The following is a 16,118-nucleotide window of genomic DNA, read 5'->3' on the forward strand; positions in this document are numbered from 1 at the left end:
CACCACGTGCCAGCCTGCTTTTATCAGGACTACAACTGACACAGGGCCATGTTTTGGAGACACCCAGAAATCAATGAAGCAGGAATACTGGGAAGTGTACATGATATTTCATCAGGTTAAAATTCCCAAAGGCACTGGATGTTTGCATGAGCAAAAAAAAAAGCTGGATGCAGTAATGTTTACTAGGACTGTTCTCCCTGAATGGACACAACAGATGTGTGACGTTTATCACCTGAACATTAAAACTCAGACAAATCTGTGTAACACTTAACAGTCTGAAACTAGAATCTCAGACTCTAATTACAAAGCCTACTTTGTGTTGGGAAGTTCTGCACTCTGCAGACACAACAGGCAAAGGTGACAGCTGTGAACTTCCAGCTGGTGCTTTTTCTTAGCAAATAAAGCAAACACCTTTACAGAGGTGATGTTAACAGTTATTAGCAGGCTGTAACCTCAGCAATATTACAAAACTTAGAACAGTGTTACCTCACATCAGCACAGGCCCATTTATCCTGGGATTAAGGTCTGTCCAACCATAACATGCCACGGATAAGCTGCCTTCAAACAGGTTTTGTACTTGGAAAACATTCTGTGGAAGCCCCAGGTAACCACACTGACTCCTGAACAACTCTGATGCTCTCCCCTCACCCAGCTCTCTCCTGGTGGGATTCCTTTGTGTGTGTCTGTGTGTGCGGCATTTCTAATTGCTACTTCAGAGTAAGAGCCACTCCTGTATGTCCTGTCAGCACTGTACCTGGTGATCATTCTATCGTTTACAACAAATTTATATTAAAAAAAAGACCAAGACAGAAGTGACATACAGCTGCTGCATTGTATCTGTACTCAGGATTCCTAGCAGGGCCCAGAGTGTTTCCTCATGTAACTAATCAATACAGAATTCCTTCAGGTAGAAAATACCTGCTCTTGGGATACTTCCAGCGCTCCCCAGGGACACACAATATCGTACCTAACAGCTGCACGCCGCTGTTCGTGCATATTTTGCTATCTCAGTACCCCACATATACAGAGGTTCGACCACGGCCTGAGTGAACGAGCTCCCTCTGCTGTCAGAACAGACACGGTGCTGCTGGGAAGATGCAGGCTGCCCTGCGACACATTCCTGTCCTGCACATCCCAGACGTGCACACACACACACACACACACACACACACACACGGAGTTGTTTGAAAACATGCGCGCTCCAAGTATTTTTATTGCTTCTTACAATAAACACATAGAAATTATAAAGAGCTTTTCAAGAATTAGACCATTTCCTCCAAGCAGCTCACCATTTGCTAAGGCTTTCAAGATTCTAATCTCTGCCTAAGTACTATTGGTACTGAGTGCACCCATAGGCACTCCCAATACACCCACAGCAGGATTCCACCATACAGGCATGCCAACAAAAGCAGATGCAGTATTCAAGTCCCTCAGACAAATATTTCCTACTCCCTGAGCTTGTTTTCACATTCAATCAATTGCTTAAAACTCCTGTTTTAAAACCAATACGAAGAAACAAATGCACAACCCATGCCCACACGGCTTAGCATAGCGCTGCCAACACACAGCCTCTGAACCCTGACAACTGCTCCTTTATTCTCCATCTCTGATGTTTCTAGTAAGACAATGTATTCCATCCCAGTATTTTGTTTGCTTTCAATGTCCTATCAAGCAGAGAGAAGCTGCATGATGATATATTTGGAACTTTAATCACTGATTTAGGGCTCTTCCCAATCATGAAAGGGCATTCACTCCTGTCCTTGCTACCAAAAGGAAGCGTGTCTGTCTTCTCTTTTCAATGGCATGGTTTGTGGACAGGATTTATAAGCCTAATGTCTAGAAAAGGCTAAAGTCAGGGATTTCTGTCTATAAAAAAACAAACAACAAAATAATCTTTTTTAAAAAACCAACTAATTAAGCTAATGTACCTATGCTGTTTGCAGCAGCTGTTTGACTAAACAAACAGACTTGGCTTCAGCTTACACCACTGTTCCCTCAGCTTTGATTTCACTACATTTGAAGCAAAGATGTAGTTGATTGATTCATAGGAAAGATCCCACATCTGCGAGCGAGTCAGATTAAATGTTTTTGCAACCAGTTCATATTCTTGAGACAGATCTGTTGCAAACACGCCTTTATCATCAGTCTGGAGTTAAACCAAAAGAGAAACAAAGTTTAAATTAGTTAAATTAGTTAAAGGGTTTTGACCACACATTACAGAACAGTTTTTACTTTGAAATGTTTCACATTTTACTCCAGTTCTTCCATCTAATAAGTATCATTTCATCCTTAATTGTGACTGAAAATAGGGCAAAGCAATAGATCACTTACAAATTTCTTAAACACAAATGATAACCTATAACATAAATTACCCAGAAAATATTATTTCCTATAAACAAGGCTGAAAGATGGCCTGTTCGGCACACCAAATATACGTGAATTTACATAGTTTGCATGCATCATCTCCTTGTTTCTCTTTTCTCTCTGATTTGGGAACTAGATCAAATTCTGCATTCCTATACCTGCAGGGACAAAACTGTTTCACCCTCTGCATTTTGACAGCATCAGCTCAAATTACTTCTTCAGACCGACTGAAGTACTGAAGGCATCTTAAAAACTGGACTGAAAGCAGTCTAAAGATTGTCTAACTAGAAGAAGCAAGATAGGATTATTGAAGTGTTAATGAGATTTCCTATTTCTAACTCAGAGCCCGTGTCTCCTCAGAGAAGGCCTCTAACTCTACCTTGTTAAATTTAAGACACCATAGTACCTCTTTTTCTGCTGTTTGTTTTATTGGCGTGTGTGGGCAAGCTGCTATCTGACATCACTGGTTATCTAGACTTTTCACAATTCAGACTTCCAGAAATAACCTCTGACTTTTGAAACTCAGTGATACATAATAAAATAAAGGGCTGATGCATGTTTGAGTGGTAAGCATGATGCTTAAAAAACACATACATGCTTGCACAATGCAACGAATTCTAAGGGGTAAACCAACAGGATGGTAGAGTGTAAAATGCTGCCATGTACTTGGCACCTTCATAAGGTGGAGAGAGAACTCAAGAGAATTTGAGAAGCCTTATTCAACACAATAAATAAATACTGATGTAAGTACAAGCTAAAAAACATTCAATCCTTGCTTAAGTGAAATCCGTCAATATAAAAATATTCAAGAACATAATTTGCTGATTATATTTATCTACATAAGGAAAATGTCCTGCTTTACAATAAAAAGAAGATTAACATTAAGCATTGCCATTTCTACTATTGACATTTCTCTGATGGAATATTATGATTTGCTATAAGCAGATAATAGGCTGCAATGACAGAAACTGTTAGTAACTCAGCTCTAATTCATAAAAGGAGACATACACCAACATTACTCTAAAAAAAATGGGTCAAAAACTTACACAAAGCACAGCGGGGTGTCCGATGTTGTACCAGTATCCAAAATGGTGTTTGTCACAGGAAGGCACCGTCTGAGTTTTGATGTTTGATGTCATGCAAAGTTCTAAGGAAGAAAAAAAGAATAATCAAGGATATATATTTGAACAAAAGATGCTTTCTACACACTACTGGGCTTGCTTCCATTCTAAATGAAAACTGAAATCAATTGTTTTCTTAATTTTCAATGCTTCAAATATTTTGTAAGATCTTCTGATGAGCCTATTGTAGCCATTTTCTTCGTAACTACTGGCTATGTGTAAAACATAGGGAGCTTGCAAGCCACACACACAAACACCACACAGCCTTTCACAGTAACTAAGAGTTATGATTTAGTTTTGTTTTCATCTGAGACACCAATTGTTGTCTGCTGCCACAAATATGTAAAAGATACAATTGCCACCAAAGACAAATCAGCAGTAATGATGATATTCTTAGGTTCAGGGATAACCAAGTGATTTCTTGTTTCCTTACCAAGAGGTATATGATTCTGTCTAACAAGAGGCACTAACTCTTCTGAGCCAGTTGTTGCAGAGTTGAGAAATGTTCCATGTCCAATCCTGTCAGGAGGCAGGCCCAGGAGAATTTTGGTCTCCTCCTCTTGATTTGGAATCTGGGGAGGATATATTTTACATTCCATTAAAGCAGCATAAAATAACATAATAAATGATCACAACCAAGTTCAAGTTCTATTTTCATAGCATATCTAATCAAAACAGAGTTTAAATGAGGCTAAATATCTGCACTGCTAACTTCTGAAGAAAGAAAGAAGGTATGAAAGTGACTGTCAACTTTGAATCCTTAAACAAAGAAGCTGTAATCTTAAAAGGATGTATAACAGACAACCTCTATTTGAAATTCCCAAGTACTTTCAGCCAGAAGCACTTTACTTCCTAAAGAAATGAAAGCATTTTCAGCATTCATCAGACTCATCAGAGCAGGCAGCAGCCACCACTTCTACAGATCATAAGAAGAGGCCCGACTCATTCTACTGAAATAAGCAGAGCCCAAACGAAATTGAAGTGTCACTCATGGAAACGTGCAACTTTTACTACCCATGACTCCTGATGCTATACCAGGAATATATATAACAGTGAATCTCCTGGAATATTCCTAATTTTCAAACTCACGCCTGCCCTCCTTGTCCCCTTTGTTAGGTATAACTCAATAAGGAACAGTTCCACAGTTCTTACTCAGAGCTGAATGATGAAGATTTATCTTTGTTTCCTCTGGTCAAAACACCATTACTGCTTTCTCACGAGAAGTTCAAAGCCCACAGAAGCTACTGTCAGCTTCATCAAGGCTGTTGTGAAACAGGAATTACAGAGGACTAAAATAACGAAAACTTTTACCTCTGAAAGATGCAATGCCAGCTTCAGACCTGCTTTTTTCGCTTCTGAGAGGGGTTCCAAAAAATCCTGACCATGCCCTGCCTTGAAGATAGAAAAGCATCATCATTCTACATCTAGTTTCACCAGATTTCTCTAATCATATGATTAAGAATTCTAGCAATACCAAAATATTTAGCTCCACTGCAGTTACACATGCTTACTCTTCTTCTGCCACTATCCCACTTTAGACTACAGCACAGCAGATAACTCTGCCATACAGGTGCAGTTTTGACAAATAAGCCTTACCTCAGCAGTTCAGGTGATGCCCAGCACCGACCACTCACACATCTTGATTTTGATTCCCCTTCCATGACTGTCACCTAGAGCTATTTCATTTCAGTTCAACAGCTATCCTCAAATATTCTTGCTTTCTTGATACCAAAAGACCACTAGGTGCAGCTAATCAAAATGTATACTTGTGCAGCCTTGCTGTAGTATTTAATTAACCTCAATCCAGCCAATCTACTCGGACAATTCAGTAAGAGACACTTCCCAGATAAACACTGCTTTCCAGTGACTCTTTTTTCAGCATTATGATCTTTTGATTCTTTTTAAGAGTGTCTTTCCCTTACAGCAACAGGGATTTATGTGGCATCAGAACTACGAGTAATTAATTCAAACAAGCAACAAACGTAAAGCAAAATCTTAGAAGAACAAAGTATCCTTGGAACTGCCTTCTGCTACACAACATTAAACACTCATCTTCAAGGACAGATCAAAACAAAACAAAAACTTACAGTTGGATCACCACTGAGGTCCAGTCCTACTACAACCCCGTCAGTGGAAAGAAGGAATTCTTCAGCAAGTTTAACAGTCTGCTTAGCAACTGTTGGGCCACCTCTTCTATTTATTGCTATCAATAATCTTGGAGAGAAACGTACAGGTTCAGTAAAACACAAGCCATAGTGCCAGGAGACCAACAAATCTCACACCAATATGAACGGCACTTCACCTCTTCCATGGGTGACAACAGAGAGCATTTGCACTGCAAGTTGTTCAAAGAACAAAGATAGTAAAGCACAGGCGGACATCAACTAGATAAATACAATAGCTAGTGAAATGCAGCAGCCATGGAGAGAAGGAGGGCAGGGAACAACGTATTGCTCTGCTGCTGCCTGCAGTACCAGCAGAGCAAGCTCTTGGAGAGGCAGACATGAAAAATAAGAAACCTTCAGCTTTCACAAACAAATCTAACAGGTTGCTATTGAGAATCTTTTAACCAGGCATGTAGATTCACTGCCCATAAGCAGCAAGTGACACCTTGTAAAACTGTTCGGATCCTTTTAAATACCTCTCCTTTACCACAGGCTGCCTGTAGAGCTAATCCAGCAAAAACATTTGCAAGGAACGTAGGCTCTGAAAAAGAGTCTCTACTGCATTTCCTTCAAAACACTGACTTTCCTGACAATACTGCAGAGAATGAGCAGCCTTAAGGCTGAAAAGCTGCACCCAGTTTCTTTCTCTATCAGTAAAAACGAAGATGAAAAATTCAATTAGCATGTAAATTAACTTTTTGTTCCATGACAAAGGTGACTTTCTGTAAGAAAGATTTAATTAGTCAAACCATATGCTAATTAAAAAATATACAGGAATATACAGATACATTTTATCTGGTTTAGACGATCTTTTCTATACTGTTTTGTAAACCTCTCTGCAAACCATGACGGAGCATCAGACTAAACAAAACCTTGAACAGAGGCACTCTATGGGCTCATTTACCTTACATCTATATCCAAGCCTTCTTCTTTACACTGTTTTATACCCTCAAGTACAGTTTCAACGTACATCCTTTTGGTCATACCTACAAACACAGGCACACGTTTGGAATCAACATATTTGAATTAATCGCATCACACTGCAGACCCAGCTCTCTTGTCTCATTGCTTATTTTGCACCTTTGATTTTTCTCCATCATTTTCTAATTTACGTAGTACTAATCAGCCTCCTGCTAAGCATCTGAGAGAAATAAAACAACATTATGAATCAGAATGTTGCAAAAGCAATTTTCTGATGCGCTTCTATTAAATAACATTAAAGAAAAAAAAAAAAGATGGAGTTATAAAAATAAAATATATCAGCTACTGAAAATATTAGCACAGTCAAATGCCCAAGTGAAGGCAGTAACTCAAATTCTTGGATAATGGAATTATAACCAATGCATCTTTTTTTCCTCAAAAATGTAACAGTAAAATGACATTTTTACATCACTACATTTTACTTTTATATTTATATTTTAGTTGATCCAACTGAATTTGACTTGCCTTCTTATTAACACAGTCTTCACTAAATTTCAAAGCACATGAGACAGGATGAACAACGAGGACAGACCATACCTGTGGACTTTTCTTCTCGAGGAGTGCTCCTTAATTCCAGATATTTGACACCATCATCAGCAAATTCTTTAATAACATCCTTAGTTATCTAGTTAAGAAACAGTGCATTCAACATCATTAAAACAACAGTTATAATGGTTTTCACTGTCTTTTACAACTAAATGAGACCCAATTATCTTTTGGGATGGAACACTTGAAAGTTTTCAGGATGGATGTGTTTCCAGATCTCTGACCCTGGAAATACTCCCCATGGAAGAACCTTCATTTCCCATACAGATACTAGAGAGGGTTATGACAAACAAGCATTTCCATGTCTGAATGAGAACACTCCTCACCTAGTGCACATACAAACCCTTTCACCGTTCCTGTATATTTTTGTAATTTAACAGGCCACCTAGAAATCATTTTAGATAAGGAAAAATGTACTACATCACTTTATTCCCCCTATAGTGATCACACAACCACTCTTCTTGTTAATTTTGTAATCTTAGGTAAGCAAAAGACATTTCTAGCTCTATAGCTTTAGTACAGAAATGAGACAAAGAAGAAACAAGAGACTATAATAAGTCAAAGCTTTGCTGCTGAAGAAGAGGCATCACATTTTAAGGCACTACCGGACCAAGTATCTGAGTGTAATAAGGACCACCATATTTGAAGCTCATTGCTTTTAAAAAATGTTAAAGGGAAAAAATATTTTAATCTTGTATTTCTAAAATAATGTATTTTACACCAGTAATTTTGTCCTCCAGTTGAAGGGACCTTCGTTGATACCACTGTTATTCAGAACTGAACCAACTGAACTTGCTTGTCTGAAACTGTTTTAACAGACTTACCAGTAAAATATCTTCAGTCCTGGTAGTAATCTGATAGATGATCTGAAACATCTGAAAACACCTAAAATAAAGTCAGAAAATAAACACTGAACAGTAAATTGAGCACTCATATAAAAATCTATGCTGTGAAAACCTGTACCATGTTAATTAACCAGCTTGTAGCTTAAAATGCACACTGAATTTTGTTTATAGGGGAACCAAGACCATCTTAAGGGCCACTTCTGATTTCAGAAGCTGACGCATTTGCAACAGAAATCATTAATGTCAATGTGAGATTTCCATTTCTTTCCAAATACTTAAGGTACAAGTTGTACTTTATAGGTACAACTAGAAAACAAAACCTAACAGTTTTTACTAAACTGAAATTCACATACATATCTGCAGTCAGTACACAAGGTCACGATTAAGTTTGCAACTTAATTAAAAGGTACATGGTAAATGTTGATCTCACGCACGTTTACTCACTCATCTAAGGTTCTTTTCTTTCCTTTGTCAATCACAGTCATTCCATTCTGGATCTGAAGGTATGGTTTCTGGGCCATAAGTTTCTTCATAGTTGAAGAACTGATACAGCCATTCAAATGAGCATGAAGTTCCTAGGAGGGGGGAAACACATTCTGGGTGTTTAAGTGAGAAGGAGAGCTTCTATGTTTACTTCTATATTACCATTCACATATCCTGCATTACTGTTTCACTCCAAGTTTGAAAATAACAATTATCTCTGTGTTTGGCCAACAATCACTTCCCCACATTAGCACGCACCAGCACAGCAGGGTCTGTCCTCTTTGCCTCTCACTAGGAGGGCTGTGATTAGCACAGATCCCAGCTGGCTGGTGGAGCAGCGCCACTGCAGGGGACAAGGATGTGAACAGCTCTCACAGAATCAAGAAAAAACACTTTTTTCCCCCCTTACATGCCGTAAATTAAATTCATGCATACACTGTTCAAAACAAACTACTTTTTTTTTTCTTTTTTTTTTTTTATTCCTTTTTACATCTGCTCAAATGTATTTATTTATTAATTTCATTCTCAGAAATCTTAGCTCACACCAGAAATCCAGCACGGTGCTATCTCTACCCATTAACAGCACAACAGGACTAACAGCCTTCCATTGCTGGTGACCAATTTCTGCCTGACTTTCTCATGGCAACCTGACTTAGGGCTGCCAACCCACACCACTCAGCTCTGTTCCTCACTCCATCTTTGCTCTGTCTTATGGTCTCTTGGCTGCTGAGGTATGAAACAGTTCCTTAAAGCCCTCCAAACTCAATCAAAACACATGTGCAAACCACAGGCTTTGCTACACAGAACCCCCTGGCATTCCACTCAGAGATAGACATGGTGAAGTATTTCTTAAAACTGTTGATTGGAAAATACTGAGATCATAACTTCTTGAAAATGTGATTTCAATTTTATAAGCTATTACATTTCAGATTCCTAAAGCTCTACAATCCCAGGCAGAGGAAAGACGTCTCATCGCTTCAACCAATGCACAACTCCAATGGAGCAGCAGGAGCTGCAGCTGCTCCCCACTCTGGGACATCAAACCTGGTGCGTGTTTCATCCCAGTCTTCCAAGCAGAACACAGAGCTGAAATGAACATTAAACCTAAATCTGGTAAGATGCATCTTATTGAAAAGGTGCATCAGAACGCACATAGTGTGCAGCTTGGTTTTGCTGTGCAGACTCTGTGGTGAGTACGTGCCGCTGGCTGTTTTGGAAGTGCAGAACTGTAACACCGATAAGATGCAGCTGCATGCACCCAGAGATAGCACAGAGGCTCTAAAACACACCCTTCAGAACGTGGAGCACACGTTATCGGGGACAGACTTCTTTGGGTAGCTTCAGGGTAAACAGGACAAAATAAAGAAAATAAAGGTCAAGCTCAACTGTTTTAAATGGAAGAACAGACTACAAAAGCTGTAAATAAAGCAGAAGGCCAACAGGCACAGCACCTTCTGGAGTATGGAACAGAATCAGAATCATTAATGTTGGAAAGACCACTAAGATCATCTAGTTCAACCACCAGTCCATGCCTGCGACTGCTCTAGTCTGTGTCCCTCAGTGCCACATCTACCCTTGTCTTGAACATCCCTAGGGATGATGGTTCCACCACTTAACTGGGCAGCCTGTGCCAATGCATCACCTCCCTTTCTGAGAAGAAATGCTTCCTAATATTCAATTTGAACCTCACCTGGTGCAACTTAAGGCCATCACCTCTCATCCTATCACCATTACGTGGGAGAAGAGGCTGATCCCCACCTCACCACAACCTCCTCTTCTCCAGACTGAACAACCCCAGTTCCCTCAGCTGCTCCCCATAACACTTGTGCTCCAGATCCTTCACAGTCTCATTGCTTTTCCCTGGACACACTCAGGGCCTCAATGCCCTTCACGTATTGAAGTGCCCAACACTGAACACAGTATTCAAGATGCAGTCTCACCAGAGCTGCATACTGAGGGACGATCACCTCCAGCTCCTACTGGCTGCACTGTCTCCAATACAAGCCAGGATGCCCTGCACCTGTGCACACAGCCGGCTTGCACTCAGCCAGCTGTCAGCCTGCACCTCCAGACCCTTTCCTGTCACACAGCTTCCCAGCCACTCTGCCCCAGCCGGCAGCAATGCACAGTGTTGCTGTGACTGAAGTGCAGGACCCGGCACTTGGTCTTGTTGAATGTCAGCCCGTCGGCCTCAGCCCAGTGATCCAGCTTATGCAGATCGCTCCGTAGGGCCTTGCTACCCTCAGGCAGACTGACACATCCTCCCCACGTGCCGTCATCTGCAAACTTACTGAGGGTGCACTCAATCCCTTCATTGAGACCACGATATAAAACAGGGCCATCCCCAACCCTGAGCCCTGAGGAATACCGCGGTGGTCCCCAGCTGGACCTGACTCTATTCATCACGACATTCTGGACCGGCCCTCAGCCAGTCCTTTATGCATGCCAAGTACAGACGCACAGAGGACCCCAGGGGCCGCACGTGGGACAAACCCACCCCCGAGATGCTCTTCCGCACCGCGTCAGCCCCCGGCCCGCCGCCCCCGCCCGAGGGAAGGCAGCGCTCCGGCCCCTCCCGAGGCCCCGCATCCGCCGCCCCGCAGCTCACCACTTTGGGCAGCTCCCGGTAGAAGCTCCACTCCGGTTCCGCCGCCATGACGGCGCCTCTGCGGCGGGGGGCGGCCCGGGGCGGGTCCATAGCGGCGCACCGCCCTGCAGGGCCCGCCCGGCGGCTCCGGACGGCCGGGCTCAGCCCCCGCTGCTCCCCACGGGGCCCGCCCGGATCGCCGAGCTCATAGAAAGCACAACAAACGCGAAACTCAATCACCGCTCCGAGTTCAAGTTTATTCGCGTTAAACGCCCGTCTGACCGCCGCCCCTCGGCGCTCCGGCGGCTGGCTGACGGGAGGGGCGGCCGGGCTGCGGGCACACCGCGTACACAGCCCGACCGGCACCGCGCTGCCGCACCTCCGGCCTGGAGATCGACTTACAGGTTGGCTAGCATAGGAACAGATATTTCACTGGGACACAGGTCAAACCCAACCCAAACAAAGCCAGCCTCAAAGGTACTGCGCTTATTTTGCATTTAGCTTTCAGCCTTAGCACAATCTCATTGTAACCCCATGTCTAAGTCAGCCAGTCACTAAGCAAACACTAAAGATGAATGCAATGAAGATATCAAACACAGTGACCTCAGGCAAATAAATTAACCTCCCCCAAGTATGCAATGGGAAATAAAAGATTACTGACACATTTTGGCCATCAACCTTTCTCACAACAGCACATCCATAAATGAAGGGAAATTAATTTCAACTTAGTGATCCACCCTTTTATTTTACCTTATTTAAAGGCAAACTAAGTACAGATACTGTACATTAAAATGTATCCACACAGAAAGAACAACTGTTCTATCTTAAGGGCTCAGACTCCTACATACTTCTATAGGGAGCCCCTTCCAAGCAATTACTCTCCTCTCTGAAACTACATTTAAATATAAAGAGAGCCATCCGCAGGTCCCACATAGCCCACGCCAATTAGCAGCACGTCAATCAGTGTCCATATTCCAAGTCCACCAAAGCTGAAGAGTTTTCCCAGACCTTCCCGCCACTGGCCCAAATAGAACCGATCTGCTCCAAATCCACCAAGGGTGATGCTGTGAGAACAAAAACAAGCCATTACTCTTATGTTACTCTGCAGTTCAATTGATAGCACCCAGAGAATCGACGATTTATCTTCTCTAATGGCTGAATGTGTCAAAAATTACCTAAATAGTTCATTTCAGAATTACTACACTGATTTCTACCCCAGTGATTCTAAGGTGTAAGACTCCCTTGTAAAGCATTTCCAGCCACATCACTTGGGAAAGAAGCCTTATCTACACATTGATCAGTGACACCCATCACATTCAGAAATAGCTGCATTCAAGATGCAATTCAGCCTTAATTGCTTTAAGCATATTACAAAGAGGGAGCAAGTCCACAGGATTACTTCAGCATTGCTCCCTCATGTGTCAGCACACAGAATACAGAACGCATGTCCCTTCTACTCAGAGAATCACTCCTGAGGCTTCAGGATCATTGGCACTTACTCTGAAGAAAGCACATTCAAGGCAGAAGTAGGGTAATCGTTTTCTTTCAAGGACTACTGAAGACAGCTAATATGAAATCTTCAAGCGCTGCATGCCTCCAAGTTCTAAATTCCAAGCCATTATAAAATACCCACTGGTACTTTATAATAATAACATAGGACCAAGACTGCATACAGGATACATTTATAACAATGCACATTTTAGCTAATAGCTAATTGCGTACCTTAGTGCCAGGGCAGTAGACCACTTATAACCTCCAGTCCAGTTGCAATAGAGCATCTTTGGAAAGACTCTGTTACCTAAACGTTAGGAAAGGTTTGAACCTTAATGCAATTGACAAAAAAAATCCCACAATGAGTAAGAAAATGACATACGAAGCCAAACTCACTGTATTCCTCTATGGAAGCACTGTAAGGGTTGGCACTGATGGAAACAAGAATTTTTGACTGCAGACCATCAAACTCTGCCTCACGTCAGAAAACACGAACGGTAATTGAAGAAATAAGCAGGGAAAACTAAACTAGCTGGGGGATACCAGTGTGATCGTTTTCCATTATCCTGCTGAGACATTTGACACTGAGTCTACTGATGTTGTGCAAAGTAGTTTAAGTCATGAAAGTTGACAAAAAGAAAACACACAGATTCTCCCTCACATGAAAGGTACACAACAGTCCTGAAAAGCAGCGTCTGCAGTTAGCCACTGCTTCTATAAATAAAAACACAACCGCAAAAAGATCCAACAGATTGATCAAGGTGCAGATCGTTACTGTAATCAATATAATCACTCTGCTGACTCAACATTAAAATGCTACCGAGATGTAGTCGTTACAAACCCCGGGTATGGCACATTACCCAGACAGTGGATGTGATCCCGCACGGTGCAGCTGGCATTGTATCGCTGCCGTGGGCAAGAGACCGTCATGCAGCTTGTAGAATTGGTGCACACGTAGTCTGTTGTTGGAAGCTGCCAGCAAAACTGGCACGTCATGTTAACCGTAAAGTTCTCCTGCTCCTGGTTATTCTGATCCTACGGAAGGACAGCATTAGCACTTCATTAGCATTCAAGAAAATGTCAGCCTTCAGTATCAAACTACATCGCATAGATAGAAATGTCGGGCAAAGAGAGTTGCTCTTTGGTACCTCCACATCCAGTGTAAAAATCAACGTGATAAAACTGACAAAGGTATAACAATACAGTTTTAGTACCGCTGCATCCTCTAATCCAGATGAGGCTGCTGCTAAACTGACTGTTCTCACTCACTGGGTTTCAACCTCCCTCTTCTCAGACTGGTTCAGTTTTCATCACGCTGATTAAACACAATCAATCAGCGGCTGCATGACAAGACCCAATGTAAGAACAGCAACCAAAGAGTAGGTCTGACTCCCCACCAACTGCATGCAGTTCAATCACAAAACTGATAACCTGCCTATGACAACCTAACAAGCTGCCTAAGGTAAGAAATTCTTAAAAATACACAGGTATTTTATGACAAGATGTCACAGTTCACTTAAATTACTTAAAATTAGTTTTAAAAATAATCAGTTACTTACAACACAATGAACGTGTGGTTTGACTCTGCAATCAAAAGTGGCCGGCTTCCCATATATGCAGGAATAATTCGTGTTACATATCATGCAGTCTGGTGGCAACCTACTGCAAAGCCCATTGCTTGGACATTTAGTCACATAAGCTGGAATTTCTGTACTTTCTGAAAAGTGAAATATGTGGACAAAATTAACAATATATATATATATACATATATATACATATATACACATATATAGCCTGAAGTGTGCAGATTCAAATACATACACATGCATTGATACTGTATAAAGGACCTTCCTTATCTTGCAATGAACAGAATCCATGCTCGCCATAGAATACAGCAGAGCAACTTGCAAGGATCTTGAGTTCTGCACAGTACAGCACAGCGCAGCACAACACTCAGCATGGACTCATTCAGGACAAAGTTAACACTTAGCTCAGCCATGTTTTGTTCATATATGTTCAGAATCACCTCTTAATTCACCCCCTGGCTGAAACACGTAGCTCTGCGTGCCCTCAGGGCTATACAGAAGCTGTATTTACATCGGACTGGGAGCAGTAGCAACTTCTTGCAGAACACTGAAGTCTCTCAAGAATTTCCGCCATCCATCATAGTTATAAAACACACAAACCACAATGTCAATTTAACTTTAAGGTTTTACATGAACTAGTTTTCTAACTGTATAACGCAAATAATTTCCTACGGTTATTTCAGAGTAATTCTTGATCCAACACTCTACAGTGCCTTTATCACCGTGTAAAAAACAGAGGTTTCCAAAACAGAATTGAAGAACTTAACTGGTGACCTCAGCTCTCAGAGGGGAAGACCCAGAGGGCTAAAACACAGGGAACAGGAGGGCACTGTACCTGCTGCCCTGAAGTAGGGAGCGTTTGTGCTTGTGGAAGTCAGGCTTTTTGCTAACGTAGACTGTGGCTGCGAATGCTTTGTGGCCATCAAAGATCCTGCTGTGAGGGGGGAAAAAGGAGAAAGTGGTATTTTTAGAATAAAATGCACCAGAAATGGTTCAATTTCAGCACACTGGTTCAAAAAAACAAATGTTTCCATTAGTGTAACAGTAATAGAAATACATAGAATGGGTTTCCCGTTTTACTAACAGTAGGATGTAAACATTAAACGTCAAAGACGAGCACTAGAATCGATGTACACCTTTCAAAGAAGAGACCACGTTGATGTTTCAGCTCAGCCTTATTCCTTCCCTCGAGAACGAAGCGGCGGTGCTCACAAAGCTCATCTCCCGCTGCGTTTGCCGCCACACCACGCACTGCATCCGCTCCCTCCCACGGGGCCGCGGCCCAGGGACTCCCACACGCATCGCCGCAACGCCTCGTCTGGGCAATGGGACCGCCCGGCGGGCGTCAGGGGGCACCGCTCCGCCGACCGCCTCCGGCATCCCGGGCCGTGCGCCTGAGATCAGCCCCGCCAGCAGCCGCGGCCCCCCCGACCACAGCGCCCACCGCGCTGAGGCTCCGCCGGGCCTGTCCTGCCCTGCCCACCGCCCTCCCCGCCCGCCGCAGCCCGGCCTCGCGGCTCCCGGGGCACCGCGCTCACCGCGGCCGGAGAGGACGTAGAGCTGCGACACGAAGAGCGCGACCCCGCAGAGCCGCCGCAGCGCACCAAGCCCCGCCGGAGCCGCCATCTTGTCTGCCGCCGCCTCACGGCCGGCGCTGCCCGGAGAGGGGCGGAGCGCGCCCGCCTGCGGGAGGTGCTCGGGGCCGAAACCGGCAGAGCGGCCCCGCTTCCCTCCCGCCTCCCTTCACGTGTTTCTCCCTGCATAAAGCTGGTAAATACGCTGCAGGCCCTCCGAAACGGATACACGTGTTAAAGCCCGGCAATGGAACACACGGGAAACTCATCTTAAACTACTGCCGCTCGGTGCAATGCAGCCCACACAAAACAAACTTTTACAGGCAGAAACATATGGTTAAAAATAGAAAAAAGCTACCCCACTTCAGTGACAGA

General features: G+C 42.9%; 2 protein-coding genes across 4 annotated transcripts; both read right to left on the reverse strand.

Moving 5' to 3' along the window:
• Nucleotides 1-1,195: 1,195 nt before the first annotated feature.
• On the reverse strand, nt 1,196-11,188 carry MAPDA (N6-Methyl-AMP deaminase). 2 transcript variants are annotated; one of them, XM_072345715.1, is made up of 10 exons: nt 11,114-11,188; nt 8,467-8,597; nt 8,002-8,062; nt 7,169-7,256; nt 6,555-6,636; nt 5,573-5,699; nt 4,797-4,877; nt 3,919-4,057; nt 3,411-3,511; nt 1,196-2,146 (listed from the first exon to the last, which is right to left on the reverse strand). In XM_072345715.1, the coding sequence occupies exons 1-10, from the start codon at nt 11,159-11,161 to the stop codon at nt 1,955-1,957; spliced, it is 1,050 nt and encodes a 349-aa protein (XP_072201816.1). In that variant the 5' UTR covers nt 11,162-11,188; the 3' UTR covers nt 1,196-1,954. The 2 variants fall into 2 exon arrangements, with proteins under 2 accessions (XP_072201816.1, XP_072201817.1); XM_072345716.1 differs by having other exon boundaries at nt 8,457-8,597; nt 11,114-11,175.
• Nucleotides 11,189-11,328: 140 nt separating this feature from the next.
• Nucleotides 11,329-15,868, reverse strand: TM2D3 (TM2 domain containing 3). 2 transcript variants are annotated; one of them, XM_072345614.1, is made up of 6 exons: nt 15,708-15,865; nt 15,005-15,103; nt 14,143-14,300; nt 13,444-13,618; nt 12,815-12,890; nt 11,329-12,156 (listed from the first exon to the last, which is right to left on the reverse strand). In XM_072345614.1, the coding sequence occupies exons 1-6, from the start codon at nt 15,793-15,795 to the stop codon at nt 11,991-11,993; spliced, it is 762 nt and encodes a 253-aa protein (XP_072201715.1). In that variant the 5' UTR covers nt 15,796-15,865; the 3' UTR covers nt 11,329-11,990. The 2 variants fall into 2 exon arrangements, with proteins under 2 accessions (XP_072201715.1, XP_072201716.1); XM_072345615.1 differs by having other exon boundaries at nt 11,859-12,156; nt 15,005-15,100; nt 15,708-15,868.
• Nucleotides 15,869-16,118: the final 250 nt, after the last annotated feature.

Source organism: Excalfactoria chinensis, chromosome 10 (assembly GCF_039878825.1).
Source record: "Excalfactoria chinensis isolate bCotChi1 chromosome 10, bCotChi1.hap2, whole genome shotgun sequence".
Lineage (NCBI taxonomy): Eukaryota > Metazoa > Chordata > Aves > Galliformes > Phasianidae > Excalfactoria > Excalfactoria chinensis.

Bases quoted from the DNA above. Each gene is read 5' to 3' on its own strand.
- MAPDA (XM_072345715.1), bottom strand. From the start codon at position 11,161: ATGGCGGCGGAACCGGAGTGGAGCTTCTACCGGGAGCTGCCCAAAGTG. The intron at 8,598-11,113 runs GTGAGCTGCGGG...CCCCCCTCCTAG, and splicing joins ACCGGGAGCTGCCCAAAGTG to GAACTTCATGCTCATTTGAA. The intron at 6,637-7,168 runs GTATGGTCTGTC...CTGTGTTTGTAG, and splicing joins TCGAGAAGAAAAGTCCACAG to GTATGACCAAAAGGATGTAC.
- TM2D3 (XM_072345614.1), bottom strand. From the start codon at position 15,795: ATGGCGGCTCCGGCGGGGCTTGGTGCGCTGCGGCGGCTCTGCGGGGTC. The intron at 14,301-15,004 runs GTACAGTGCCCT...TTCACTTTTCAG, and splicing joins TCCCTACTTCAGGGCAGCAG to AAAGTACAGAAATTCCAGCT. The intron at 12,157-12,814 runs GTACGCAATTAG...TTGTTCTCACAG, and splicing joins TCTACTGCCCTGGCACTAAG to CATCACCCTTGGTGGATTTG.